The sequence below is a fragment of the Xyrauchen texanus genome, chromosome 41 (assembly GCF_025860055.1).
Source record: "Xyrauchen texanus isolate HMW12.3.18 chromosome 41, RBS_HiC_50CHRs, whole genome shotgun sequence".
NCBI classification, from domain to species: domain Eukaryota; kingdom Metazoa; phylum Chordata; class Actinopteri; order Cypriniformes; family Catostomidae; genus Xyrauchen; species Xyrauchen texanus.
Window position 1 is genome coordinate 4,030,976 of NC_068316.1, and position 12,503 is coordinate 4,043,478.

The 12,503-nt window shown below is 38.5% G+C and overlaps 1 protein-coding gene across 1 annotated transcript; it reads left to right on the forward strand.

Annotated features, from left to right (window-relative positions):
* The first annotated feature begins 961 nt into the window (after positions 1-961).
* metrn (meteorin, glial cell differentiation regulator) lies at positions 962-8,530 on the forward strand. The gene is made up of 4 exons (XM_052114097.1): positions 962-1,239; positions 2,549-2,982; positions 4,980-5,039; positions 6,282-8,530. The coding sequence occupies exons 1-4, from the start codon at positions 1,139-1,141 to the stop codon at positions 6,593-6,595; spliced, it is 909 nt and encodes a 302-aa protein (XP_051970057.1). The 5' UTR covers positions 962-1,138; the 3' UTR covers positions 6,596-8,530.
* Positions 8,531-12,503: the final 3,973 nt, after the last annotated feature.

Consider the following 12,503-nt stretch of genomic DNA (forward strand, 5'->3'; position numbering starts at 1 on the left):
AGCGTGAAGCCTCCACATGCACTATGTCTCCATGGTAACGCGCTCAACAAGCCCCATGATGAGATGCGCAGATTGACGGTCTCAGACATGGAGGTAACTGAGATTCGTCCTCCGCCACCCGGATTGAGGCGAGTCACTACGCCACCACAAGCACTTAGAGAGCGAATTGGGAATTGGGTGTTCCAAATTGGGGCAAAAAAAAAAGAAAGTTTTCATTTTTGTCATAACATTCATTAATATTGATCATATTGGGAACATGTTGTTAACTATGCTGACAATATTATTTTAAGACAAAAATAAAATAAAACATACACTTAGGCCTTCACACACGCTAACTGGAAAAAATAGAGATCAACAGAGATTTTACCACAAACATCAAACGTAAATACATTATAAATGAAACAAACAGTCTAAATGAACCCATTCAGAAATCAGATAAATGGTCATATATAAAACACGTATATGAAATAAATATGATGTTCATATGATGTTTTCAGTGATATACATGAAAAATAACACATTTTCCAAAATACAAGAGGAATTTGAATATGCATGTACAAATGCAAACAGGTATATGAACTATATATATATATATATATATATATATATATATATATATATATATATATATATATAGGCTAATACATACAGTATAAGTAATGTTCATATATTGCCATATGTCGGATTTCTGTACGGGAATCGATTCACTAAAAAGAACCGGACACCGGCACCGATGCTGCCAACGCATGTTATCTTTCAAATCCCTCAAATGTATTTAGAGGCTGAGGCTGATTAAATATTCTTCTGTGGTCTTCCTTTACCCCATGTGAATAGAAGAGATGCCAATCAATGGACTTTAACTCCGCTTAAGCCACGCCTCCTGCTCAGGGAGGGGTTTAAAGTTTAGTCCCGGTCCTCAAACTCACTCAAAATTCAGTCTGCAGCTGTGCGCCCGGTGTAGATGACGCACACTGGACAAGCGGTACGGACTGATCGACTGAAAGAGAGGGAAACTTTAGTTCAGAAAGGTCAGTCGTTTAGATACTAGAACAGTGTGCAGTCAGTGCATGTTCAGTGTGTCTAATAATTTACGCACGCTTCTCTCTGGATAACTGGAGCGGCCCTTTTGCGCGGAGCGATGGAGCTTTGGGGGTTTAGGAGTTTTGCGGTTTGGATTTCATTGCTGACGGGTTTCACTACGGCCAGTTACTCAGAAGACCAGTGCAGCTGGAGGGGAAGGTAAATCGCACTCATATATACATGCATGTGGCGTTAAATATGCCATATCTGGGTTTAAAATGAATGCTTTATACGTTTTTTCCTATTTGTTTTTTGTGCAATTTAAGGTGTGCAAATTAATAGTGTATAGATCTGTCTGTCTTTCTATCTATCTGTCTGTATGTATGTCTGTCTGATAGTTATAGGACAGTTTAAATGATCAGTTGGCCTGCACAATTAGAGAAAAGAGCACAAATTGATTAGAAACTGGAAAAGTTTGCGCAAATGCGCGCAGCCTACAATCCTAGCGCAAAGGGTAAATTAAGCAACCTTTTGGTAAAATACGAGAGTTTAAAAGGTGTGACACGGGTGGGGTTGATGCATGAATTTAGAAACATTTAAATGGCTCAATTGTTTGGTGAACTTGTACAGTTTAACCAATAGAAGACGTTTACTTCAACTTTACGCATTGGCCAAATTACTCGAGGCTCAAGTTTTTTGAAAGGAAAGAGACTTTTGCACTCATTATTGTGTGGATAAACTGACTTATGTTCTTGTGACTTTTCACAATACACATAGTTTCAAAGCAGCTTTATAGAAATCATACTGTAATGTCTGTAGTGACTTAAAATCCCCAAGGAACATATGCAAGGAACAAAAACTACAAAAGATTTTAGTGAGTGAGGAAATGTGTATGACTTTTAGAAGGATATTTCAGCTCTGTATATGTCCATACAATGTAAGTCAACAGGGTTCAAAGCTTTGAAGCTCCAAAAAGCACATAAAAGCATCATAAAAGTAATCCATACAGCTCCAGTGGTTAAATCCATGTCTTCTGAAGAGATATGATCCGTGTTGGTAAGAAACCGATCAATATTTATCAATATTTTTTACTATAAATCTCCACTTTCACATTCTTCTTATTTTGTTTTTGACGATTCACATTCTTTGTGCATATCTTCAGATGAATGTATGGTTTAAAAAGGACTTAAATATTGATCTGTTTCTCACCCACACTTATCATATAGCTTCTGAAGAGAGGTATGGATCATTTGTATGCTGCCTTTATGTGCTTTTTTGAGCTTCACATTTTTGGACCTTGTTGATTGCATTGTGTTGACCAGCAGAGCTGAGATATTCTTCATTTGTGCTTTGCATAAGAAATAATGTCATTCACATCTGGGATGGCATGAGAGTGTTTAAATGATGAGAAAAGTTTCAATTTTGGTTGAACTATCCCTTTAAGAGAATTACTGGGCACTGAAGAAAAGTGAAGCAAATCTGTTGCATTCCATTAGTTTAATGAGTCATACTTTCTCTGTCTCTGCAGTGGTCTTTCTCAAGCCGCAAAAAATGTGGAGCAGGTTTGGCTGCGGTGTGCAGAGGGCTCGGTCGAGTGGCTGTACCCCGCTGGAGCGTTACGTCTTACTCTTTCACCCCGACTGCCATGGAGTGCCATGGGCCCGGCCGTGTCCAACAGAAGCCCGGTGTCGGCCTGCATAAAGCCAGATCCGCACTGGGGTGGGGCTCAACTCTACCTGGAGCGAGATGGGGTTCTGGAGCTTCTGGTGGGAGATGAGGGCAAGACGCCCGGCCCCACCCATGTGCGCTGCTTCAGTGCCATGCCTGGAGAACGACCAGCCCTCTTCCTCCAAGCAACACCCCAACAGGACATTAGCAAACGCATAGCAGCGTTTCGCTATGAGCTGAGAGGGGACTGGACAGCGCAGCCATCGGTCAACACCGATCCAATCAGCAGCAAAGGTGAATATTCTTTAAGACATATAGACTTATAATGGAAGTGAATACAGAGATGGGCATTTCCAGTAACACAGAAAAGGATGAGTAATCGATTACAGAATTTACGTTTTTAACCTTCATCCTTTGAACCGGTGTTTTAATGAAAAAATGAGTGCTAAACAACAACATGCATTAACAATGTTATGGATTTACAATGCCAACCAATGCATTACATTTTAGGTGAGAGAAGGAATTTCATATGCAAAATGCAATATTCAAGTTTTTACTAGTCGAATATTTCAAGCTGAGTGAGTACTCTATTAATCGATTACTCATGCACATCCTTCATTTATTTAATAGCTGATATCTAGAAAGCTGGGTGGCCGATGAACTTAAACAAACATATTTGACACAGATTCACTTATAAACGTCTAAAATCACTACTACTAACATCTCCGAAATTCTGTCTTAATTTGGCGAGAAATCCAGAATTCTTCTGCAAACCTGTAAAAGATAATGCTTAAGCAAAAGTCTAGATCTGTTTTTAAGTCAGTGCAGTACTGTGAAACTATACAAGGTTGGATGAAGGTTTCCCTAATTAAGTTAAGTTTGGCTTGGCCTGTGACCTCTGAGTGGATGGGGGGTTGCAGTTAAGAGCGACCATCAATCGGACTGGGACAGACTGAAAATAACTCAAATTGCATGCACTCAAACTTATAAGAAACTTGAATGTTTGCATCTGAAAAACAATGAGCAAGTTCTAAATGGCTACTTTTAACCCGTTATTAAAACAATGCAGTTATTTAAATGTAAACTCTCTTGGTCGTCACAGCTGGGCAACTACTTCCAGCCAGTGGTGAGAAATGGGGGAGGGAGTGTTTGGATTTGAAGAGAGGAAAAGACAAGGAAGGGGGAAGGAGAGAAAGACAAAAGTATGGGGGGGGGGGTCGTCTCCATAGTGAGCCATTTCAGGAAACTGCATGAGAGCGCAGTCACCGTGGTAATGCGGGGGTGTGTGTGGGTGGGGGGGGGTTGACTGCACAACTGAAAAGCGGGTCTTTTGTTCAGAGTTTTGGGAGCTGAGAGGAGAGCTGGTGAAGGACGTTTAAAACTTTTAAAGGGCCAACAACATTCTCTCACACACCCACGCTGATACTTGGAAACACCTGTTGCACAGTTTGAAAGTTTGCACATGCATCTGCATAAGTGAGTTTGGCCCGTTTGAAGCTTTAAAACGTTTAGTAATGATTCAAGAAGCTGATTTGAATGAGTGCTTAGAAGTGTCTAAACCTGAGCCGGATGCACGTATAGTTTTTGGGGATTGTCATGATGGTAATGCTATGGTATTCCTTTGTACCTTTACTACATTACTGCATTAACATTGAGTGGTGGTGGTGGTGTAGTGGGCTAAAGCACATAACTGGTTAGCAGAAGGTTGCCGGTTTGATCCCCACAGCTACCACCATTGTGTCCTTGAGCAAGACACTTAACTCCAGGTTGCTCCGGGGGGATTGTCCCTGTAATAAGTGCACTGTAAGTCACTTTGGATAAAAGCATTTGTCAAATGCATAAATGTAAACATTGTAATACAATAGCAAATTCAAATCAACTGTAGGTGGTTCTATTATTTTGCATGGTCTAAAGGGTTCAAACACATACAACAGGTTGTTTCTAAGCAGTTTAGAGTCTGTGTTGGTGGTTTTTGTGTGGTTTATTCAGCTGTACCACTGCTGGCCCATGTAGATAGCCAAAGGAACTCCTTGGGGGGAAGTGGGAAGTGTTAGGTCCTGGAATGAGAGGATACACACCTCTTTAACTAGCTTTGATCAGGTGAGATATGTCAGAACTATCAGAAGGTCATTTATATGACGTCGTAACAGCCACCCACAACACTGCTGCTGAGCTATAAAATAACAGCTGCACATGAAATCTTGCATGCAGGGCTTTGACTCATTCTCTTCCTGTTCTTCTATGAAGACGTCCATCACTTACATTTTTTTTTCTTTTTATCTCTTTCTCAGGAGCTTGCAGACCGTGCAATAACACTGAGATTTTGATGGCTGTATGCACAAGTGACTTTGGTAAGCCTTTGGACTTTTACTTCTAGTATTGGTACTTTTTTGTGGTTGATGAAGGTTGACGAATCAGCCCATTTGAAAGGAAAAATGCAAACAAGATCTCTTTAATATACCGATTGTTTCTCCTAGACAGCAATGGAGAAAAATATAAATAATTATCTTGCTTCTACAGTAATCTTATATGAAGAGAGGAGAGGGTGGGAATTTATTTTTCGCAATAAGTTTTGCATTCCCTCGGAAAAGATTTGTGTGGCCTTGCAATAACATTTTTCTCACAATTAAGCTTTGTGGTCCCTCGCAATCCCTAGCAAAAGTCTTTGGTCCCCCTGCAATAGTTTTGCATGCCTTAGCAATAAATGTAGCATGGTTTCACTACAGTAACCATATTTTAAACTTGATATTCATAGTGAAACATAGTGATAATAAAGGAAAACAAAAACTAATACCAGGGTATTTGTAATAAAACCATAGTTACCACATGATTAAGCACAGTTAATCTATAGTAAAACCATGGTTACAATATGGATACAGTATACTGTTTTAAAAACATGTTTTCTGGCATAGATACTACAATATTACTATGGTGTGGTGGTGGCGTAGTGGGCTAAAGCACATAACTGGTAATCATAAGGTTGCTGGTTCGATCCCCACAGCCACCACCATTGTGTCCTTGAGCAAGGCACTTAACTCCGGGTTGCTCCGGGGGGATTGTCCCTGTAATAAGTGCACTGTAAGTCGCTTTGGATAAAAGCGTTTGCCAAATGCATAAATGTAAATGTAAAACAGTGGTTTCCATAAAAGAAACATGGTTAAAACTATGGTTACTACAGACAGTCTACAATATTAGTATAGTAAAACCATAGTTAAAATATGGTATTTGTATAGTAAAACATGCTAACCACAAAATTATGAATTTTATTACCATAGTTTTCTGTTTCCTGTGTTATCGTTATGGTTTCACTACCTTTCACTATTTTTGCGAGCTAGGGAACTATGGGGATTTTTGATTGCCCGCTGTGCGAAAACCGTAATTCTGATCAGTTAGAGAAGTCATAGCGACCCCAGCCAAAACTGTCTGAAGGTCTGTGCCAAACTTAGTGGATGTAGCTTGAAAGCTCTGGGCAAAAATGGTGGTCTTTGTTTGGGGATTTTGAAAAAACCTAAACCATGTCTGTAGGATAGGGTTAGGTTAAGCCAACATAATTATATTTTACTACATAACACTTCTGTTCTCTGTGTTTTTAGTGGTTCGTGGAAATATTCGTTCAGTGGAAAAGGACTCGGATCTTGGGGCGGCAGTGATCAAAGTGAGCGCCACGCGAGTCTACCGACAAAAGTTTGCGCTGTTCCCTGATAGCGGCCGTCTGATGCGGTCAGGAGAGATCCGTACACCGTTACAGTGCGGCGTTCGGCCTGGCTCTGGTAGCTTCCTGTTTACTGGCCGTGTGCACTTTGGAGAGGCGTGGCTTGGCTGTGCTCCACGTTATAAAGACTTCCTGAAAGCATACGAGCAGGCCAAACAATCCCTTACGATCCCTTGCACACTGGTGAACGACTGAGGGAAGAACATAGATCACGAATGAGCAGAAACCAGATGAACACTTGACACTGTCACATAATAGTTCATCTGAGACGATTTGCTGTGAAATTAGGGATCCGTCACTCCTAGTGAGATTCCCTGGAAGAAAGACAAGGTTAAACAGAGACTCTGTGACACAGGAAGAAGTCTCACTGAAGTCCTTTGGATCAAGAATGATATCTGAATAAGGACATTCGGGGTTTAATGTGTGTTGATGTATCTAATCGCACTGGTTTAACCCTGAGAGCCCTGATTTCTCACTACATTTAGGGGCCCTAAGCAGGGCCCTTGTTGAAACTCAGGAAATTGTGTCTTTGGACACTTTGTGATATGAATGTCATATCATCGAAATATCCAAAGTCATCATGGTGTAGGGAGCACACTCCAAACCCCGTAAATAAGCTGGACGCAATACATGTAGCGCAGTCGTTTTCTGCAGTATTTAACGCCACCTGAAAAACATTTCGATTTTTCAATATATATATATTTTTTACATTTTTAAAACACTTGGTTGAGATTTTGTATTGAGAGTATATATATTTTTTCCATTTCAGAATTAAAAAAATAAATAAATATAATTGTCTAAATTTGCACTGGTAAAAAGATGGAAATGATGGCGAGATCGCGATGCTGCAGGATCTGAGAACCAAAATGCATATGTATATGTAGCATAGCACAGTAAGATGTTTTATAAATATATATAAATATAAATATATCAAATATGAAATCAGCTATAGTTTATATGCTAACAGGCTGAAAATAGCATCCAGCTAACGTGAAAGTAAAAGTAACGAAAATGGACACAATAGTGATGATACATGCATTACTCCACGGTTACAGATAGCATGCGCTGATTACCTCATTGCTAACATCATGTTTTCTACCAATAGTTTGCTTTTTAAAGTTTCTGACTAATGTTATCAAGCTGATACCATTAACCGTTAGCGATACATTATGGTTACACTTGTGCTAGCCTAAAACAGTCATACCGCCACATTAACTTAATGTAGTTCAATGCTAGGCTATAAGTTGTATTTTCACGTAGCGTTCTGTCTTGCACTCAGCCTTTCAAAGTATACTCATTTTAACACTAGCATATAAAGACGCGTATAACACATGCGCACTACGACTGCCACACGCAAAGATGTGGACCTAGAAATACTAGGATGCACGCAGACAATCCGTGCGTACTGTGCTAATGACGAATTTTGCGACGTGTACTGTTGCGTGAAAACCGAAGTATATTTTGGACTTTAGGAGGAAGCAGTTCAGAGCACTTTTACTCTGATGAAAATATGATGCCTTTATCTTCTGTTAAACGAATAAAGTTGCATTTACACTGACCGCGATTTACAGCAATTCATTCACTTTCGATGGCGTTGATGATGTGACAAAGTAGACTTCATGCAAATGAGCAATGATGCAATGCGCTATCTGCCAATGAGAATGCAGACAGTGGAGGTCTCGTAATCCGCCTCCTAAAACCATTCGATTCTCTCGCCAACTGCGCAAGTCTTGGCTACTTCTAACGAATAAATCTCTGTCTTTGTGAATGCAACTTAACAGGGTACAATCAGAAGTCTGGACAAAGCTAGATATTATTTGTAGTTAAATACTAAATATATATGTACTTACTATATAATCTATAAAGAAGATTCACTGTCCTCATTCGAATTCCATTCATCCAATGTTGCTTTTGTCCATTTATATCCAGCATTGTCAACAACGTACGTGCACTAAACAAATGAACAGAGAAACCAAACATGGTGAGTGAACAGAAATGCAAAGCTGCCATATTTTATGCTGCCTGTGTTATTAATGTTGAACTGTGTCTTTAAAAAACTATTTGACTGCTGTATGTAACTATTGAAGAAATATTGTTAACATTGTAGAGTTTGTATGGATGTCTGTTTAAAAGAAAGTCTCTTTTATAATAATAATAATAAAAAAAATATTTTTAAGCAAAAACCATATGTGTGTCTCGTTGATCTGGAGTTACTCTTGTCACCTACTGTATATGCAAACAAGGTGCAGAGCGATATTATGAAAATTATCTTCTTAAAAATGTATTCTTATCTAATACTATATAGAAAATGAATAAAGAATAAACGTTTGTTTGTATAAAAGGCTGTGTTGCTGTCATATAGCCCATGTTTCACCATATGATTGTTAAGTTATGTATAATCATATATTGTATTTGTAAGGTGAATAACAGGAAAATGAGGAAGGGTGTTGGTGAGCTATCCAGGGACGTGTGTGGGGGGGGGGTTTACGAGGACTTTGTTTTTAGGTTACAAACTGGTAATTACAATTATTATGCTATAAATGTGGTTTAAGAGGAAAAATCTAGAGTCCCCATAATTCAAATCGCTTAAAAAAATATGCTAAATGATGGGGGGTTGGGTTTAGGGGCTGTGTTGGGTGTGTGTGTGTGTGTGTGTGTGTGTGTGTGTGTGCGCGCGCGCGCGTGTGTATGTGTGTGTCCGTGTGTGTCCGTGTGTGTGTGTGTGTGTGTGTGTGTGTGTGTGTGTGTGTGTTCAGGTATACCATTTGTGTGTCTCTGTCTGTTTGTGAGACAGAACAGGAAATGAGACCAGCCCAAGCCTCAGAAATGAGCACTCAGACCTGGATACGCAACATTGTGATAGTCTATTAAACAAACCATAATCTCATAGAATCACGTTACAATTCATACATTTTTGCAAAATGATTGTGCAGTAGCTCAACTGATATAGAGTTGCATTTGGGATGCAGGGTACGAGTCTTGAAGAGTGCGCAAGTCAATATGTGAGCTGAAAGTCTTATGGAAGCACCACAAAATGACGTTGTTGCTTAAGTTATTGCATTTTTCATCTCACATTTGCTTTTAAGACACTTTTGGTTAGGTTTAGGTTTAAGATTTAGAGCAGAGAGCTCGGTTTTCTTGATTTAAAACTAGATCAACCTTAAAAACCTGTTTGGGAAAACATTGAACTCGCTTTGGAAAATCATGTTGGCATTTGTGGACAGGCATTAGCATGGTTTAGGTCCTATTAACCTACCGCTTCCCCATTGTTTGTTTTAACGATGAATGTTCAGATCAAATAGAAATAAAGTATGGAGTGCCACAGGGCTCAGTATTAGGTCCTCTGCTTTTCTCCTTGTATATGCTTCCCTTGGGAGACATTATCAACAAATATGGAATTAGTTTTCCCTGTTATGCTGACAATACTCAACTATGTATTTCTTCAAGACCTGGTGAAATCTCCCAATGCAATATTCATATAAAATGTGATATTCGGTTGGGTACCTATGAAATACTATGTCCAGGGAACAGATAGTTATAACTGAGGTTTGGGTTGTAGCATGAGCATTTTCTAAAGAGAATATCTGCTATCCTTCTATCTGGCTTTGTGTGCATCCTGACATAACACTTCAACCCCCTAGTGAACGCAAGTTCTTCAGGAACACACACTTTTGTTCCTTAAGAGTCTGCAGATGGCTGTAACCCCATTAAAATGCGGAGGGAAACCCAAGGGTGTGTGTGATTGTGTGGGTGAAGCAGAGCTCCTCAGGTCAGCCTGGGCAGTCTTTCTTATCTCCTGCCAAAATTAACCTAACAATCACCTCTAACACAAAAAGAGTTTCGCTTCAAGTGAAATTTTGGGAGGAGCATATTTATGTAATCCCACCAATCACAACACAGAGGGTGAAAAACAGCTGCATACTTAATTGCTGTTCAGTGATACTTCTGGTCTCCCAATTCTACCTTTTCTTTCCATAATTAGATCCAGAGAAGGTGCTACGAAGCTTTAGATTGACCTTTTTCACCGTTCACTCTACAAATATATAATCTTGTTGATAATTAACGTGAGCTCACAAACATGTAGACTATGTTTTATGATGTGATGTTCACTAAACATTGGTTTCTAACCAGGAAGAACTAGAATTTGTTCTGAAAATCAACCACCCTCTCACATAACAAGCTATTATTGTCTTCCATCTTGCAACACATACATATCAGTTCATTTCCAGATGAACATGTTTAAGTGTTTCATGACCCATTACACTATAGGGGGTCTCAGAGGTCACACATCCCCAACTATACCCTTTATATATGCTCAAATATTGCAATCAAAATATATTAACTTGCTCCACTTCTGAACCAAGCCCTCCAATCCAACCACCAGTCATAAAGAGCACACTTTACCCCATCCGATCAGTTCCTGAAGGATGAAATCAAGTCATTCCCAACATTCTTGCTGAATATCGTGTTTCACTTAGAAATACATCACATTATGGCAGAAAAATGGATTTTAACTTCATGTTGTTTGTTATAAGTTGTAAGACAATCACATGTACTTTGTGATTACTGTATTTACACAATGATGCAAACTGTGATATAAGGACCTACTCTACCTGTAGAAACAGTTGCGTTGTTTCTTACATAGGGAAACACCTAAAACAGAAAGTCTGTCATCATGTACTCATCCTCATGCCTCATAACTTTCTTCTGTGGAGGACAATAGTCATTTGCTGATTTCAATAAAATGGAATAGTGCCTCATTTTAAAGATTAAAAACGATAAAAATGCAAAGGTTAATTTTAGGGCTGTCAATCGATTACAATTTTTATAGAATTAATTACACAGTGTCCCGATTAATTAATCACATTTAATCGCATATACAAATATTTGCTGAGAAAGCCCCTCATATAACAATAATTCAATATATAATTATGAAATATATACATAGTTATCTTTAAATACGTAAAAATGATATATATATATATATATATATATATATATATATATATATATATAATAAAAAATATTCAGATAATTAAAATGCATTACATTCTTGTGGCAGAAGAGTTCATCATTGATAAGACAAAAAGTGGCTTTATAATACAATGTATTGTTTACTACCATATTATTGATCATAAATCAATCATTGACACACAGTTCACAGCAATCCATTTCACAAGTGAATTTGTCAATCAGTTGAGATTTATTATGAGGGCTTGTTTAAGGACCTGTCAATGAACACCTGCGTCAGACATGCTTGTGTAGCGTCTCGGGTGTGTTGCATCATAAACATACATTTTTTAGGTCACTGTGTCAAGTTAAATATAGTTTAATACTCAATCTTTAAACACATCCTGAGATCCATTAGTTCGGATTTGCGCTGCATCAAGTGTTTGAACGCAAGAACATAACGCATGTTTGTTCTGCTGCTGAAGTGTTTCTTCACTGTATAAACTGTGTGTTGCTCACACAGCTGAAATTTCACTTACTGCCCTCTGGAGTAAACAGGTGGTACTACAAGCATTTCTCATGAATCTTCCTTATTACGGTCCAGGGGCATTGTGATTAATTGCATTAATTTTTTAACGCGTTATTTTTATAAAATTAATCGCACTGAATTAACGCTTGTGTGGCTGGAACAGAACGTTGAACCTCAAGAAATAACTTTAAAAACATTACCGTGCATAATATAAACGCTTGCTTCATTTGTCTAGGGTGCGTTAGTTCATCCGGGAGAATCATTTTTGGCTTCGTCAACAGTATAAATGAGGCTATCACAAGGACTCATGCATCATATTCCAAGTCTTCTGAAGGCATTCGCAGGTTTTGGTGAGAAACAACATGAAATTGAAGTCTTGACTTTTGCCACCGTTCCCCTTTTGCATGTTAAAACAAAACAGTTTTTAATTTGTCATTGTTCTTGTCTTTTGACTGAAATGTCCCTTAATTTAATCAATATTTCATCAAGACATATTCATTCATTTTAGTCGGGTTTGTACTATATTTAAAATAGTATACTGTATCATTTTAGTTGATGATAATGTGCAAAATGACAAACATGTACCGAACTGCAAGAGACCAAACTTTAACCAAATATTCAAAT

What these genes read in the sequence shown, in the direction of transcription:
- metrn (XM_052114097.1), top strand. Translation starts at nt 1,139, where the DNA reads ATGGAGCTTTGGGGGTTTAGGAGTTTTGCGGTTTGGATTTCATTGCTG. An exon ending in CGATCCAATCAGCAGCAAAG is followed by an intron (nt 2,983 to 4,979) that starts GTGAATATTCTT and finishes TCTCTTTCTCAG; the next exon opens with GAGCTTGCAGACCGTGCAAT. An exon ending in TGTATGCACAAGTGACTTTG is followed by an intron (nt 5,040 to 6,281) that starts GTAAGCCTTTGG and finishes CTGTGTTTTTAG; the next exon opens with TGGTTCGTGGAAATATTCGT.